Source organism: Argentina silus, assembly GCF_951799395.1.
Source record: "Argentina silus genome assembly, chromosome: 5".
NCBI lineage: Eukaryota > Metazoa > Chordata > Actinopteri > Argentiniformes > Argentinidae > Argentina > Argentina silus.
This window is the reverse complement of record NC_139659.1, coordinates 17871250-17872133: the sequence shown is the minus strand read 5'-3', so window position 1 is coordinate 17872133 and position 884 is coordinate 17871250. Positions and strand designations below refer to the sequence as shown.

The window sequence follows — 884 nt, the reverse complement described above, 5'->3', positions numbered from 1 at the left end:
GCCATTGATTCATGAAGGATATAACTCATAAACGCCTCTTTTACCAAAAAATGTGGTGGGGAGCCCGCTTTGTTGTTGTTTGAATTACAGATTGCTCCCTTAATGGTTTTTATTGGTGGCCCACTCTTTGAAGGTATGCATTTCTAATGGTAAATGCTTAGAATGATTCATTCATTCATTTGGAAGCGTTTAAGATCAAAGAATATGTTTCAGCCTCAGAATCCACAGGTTCTGCAATTGTACTGTAGCTCCTGGTTAATTCGAAGACAACCTGTAGCCTAATATACTGTACGCATGTACATATTTATATTTATATTTACTCATTTACATTACATGGTTTCAAGATTTTTATCTTATGTTTACCAGGAAATAGTTGGTGACGGTCCTCATGCGTTTGTGCGCGAGGATGATCCAGATGACCACTACGTTACCAACCACGGACACAGCGACGATGCTGCAGTAGGCGAGAGCCCACAGTGCGATCTGCCATACCGGCTGTATGAACTGGTTATAGCCGTAGGTGTCATTAATGGAGCCGTCAGTCCCGTTAACGACAGGAAAATCCGTGATGTTTACCATAGGATCCATTCTGTGCACTTCGAGGTGGTTTGGTGTTTAGAAGAAATCCAAATGTTAGTAGACTTTTGTCTGGTCTAAATTGTAATTAAGAAAAACATACATAAACGTGTGTACTTTTCTGTTGTGTGTGCGCCGTTCCGACTTGTAAATAAAGGTTTTGCCTTGACGTAGCCTACTCTCGCTTCAGTAAATTAACTTCTTTTTTTCCGTTCAAAGTAAACCTTGTGTCCGCTCTTGAGGGCTGAACAACTACGCGCTCTTGTGAGTATATCAATATGCCAAGGCGCATACCCTACCGCTCACAC

General features: G+C 41.4%; 1 protein-coding gene across 1 annotated transcript in view; it reads right to left on the bottom strand.

The window, feature by feature from the left end:
* The window catches only part of tacr1b (tachykinin receptor 1b), a gene marked incomplete at both ends in the record, with an annotated part of 6367 nt that extends 5779 nt beyond the window's left edge, over nucleotides 1-588 (bottom strand). The window contains one exon of the mRNA XM_083670780.1: nucleotides 364-588. Coding sequence (XP_083526906.1) covers nucleotides 364-588 — 225 coding nt within the window. The remainder of the gene's footprint in view (nucleotides 1-363) is intronic.
* Between the last annotated feature and the right edge of the window lie 296 nt (nucleotides 589-884).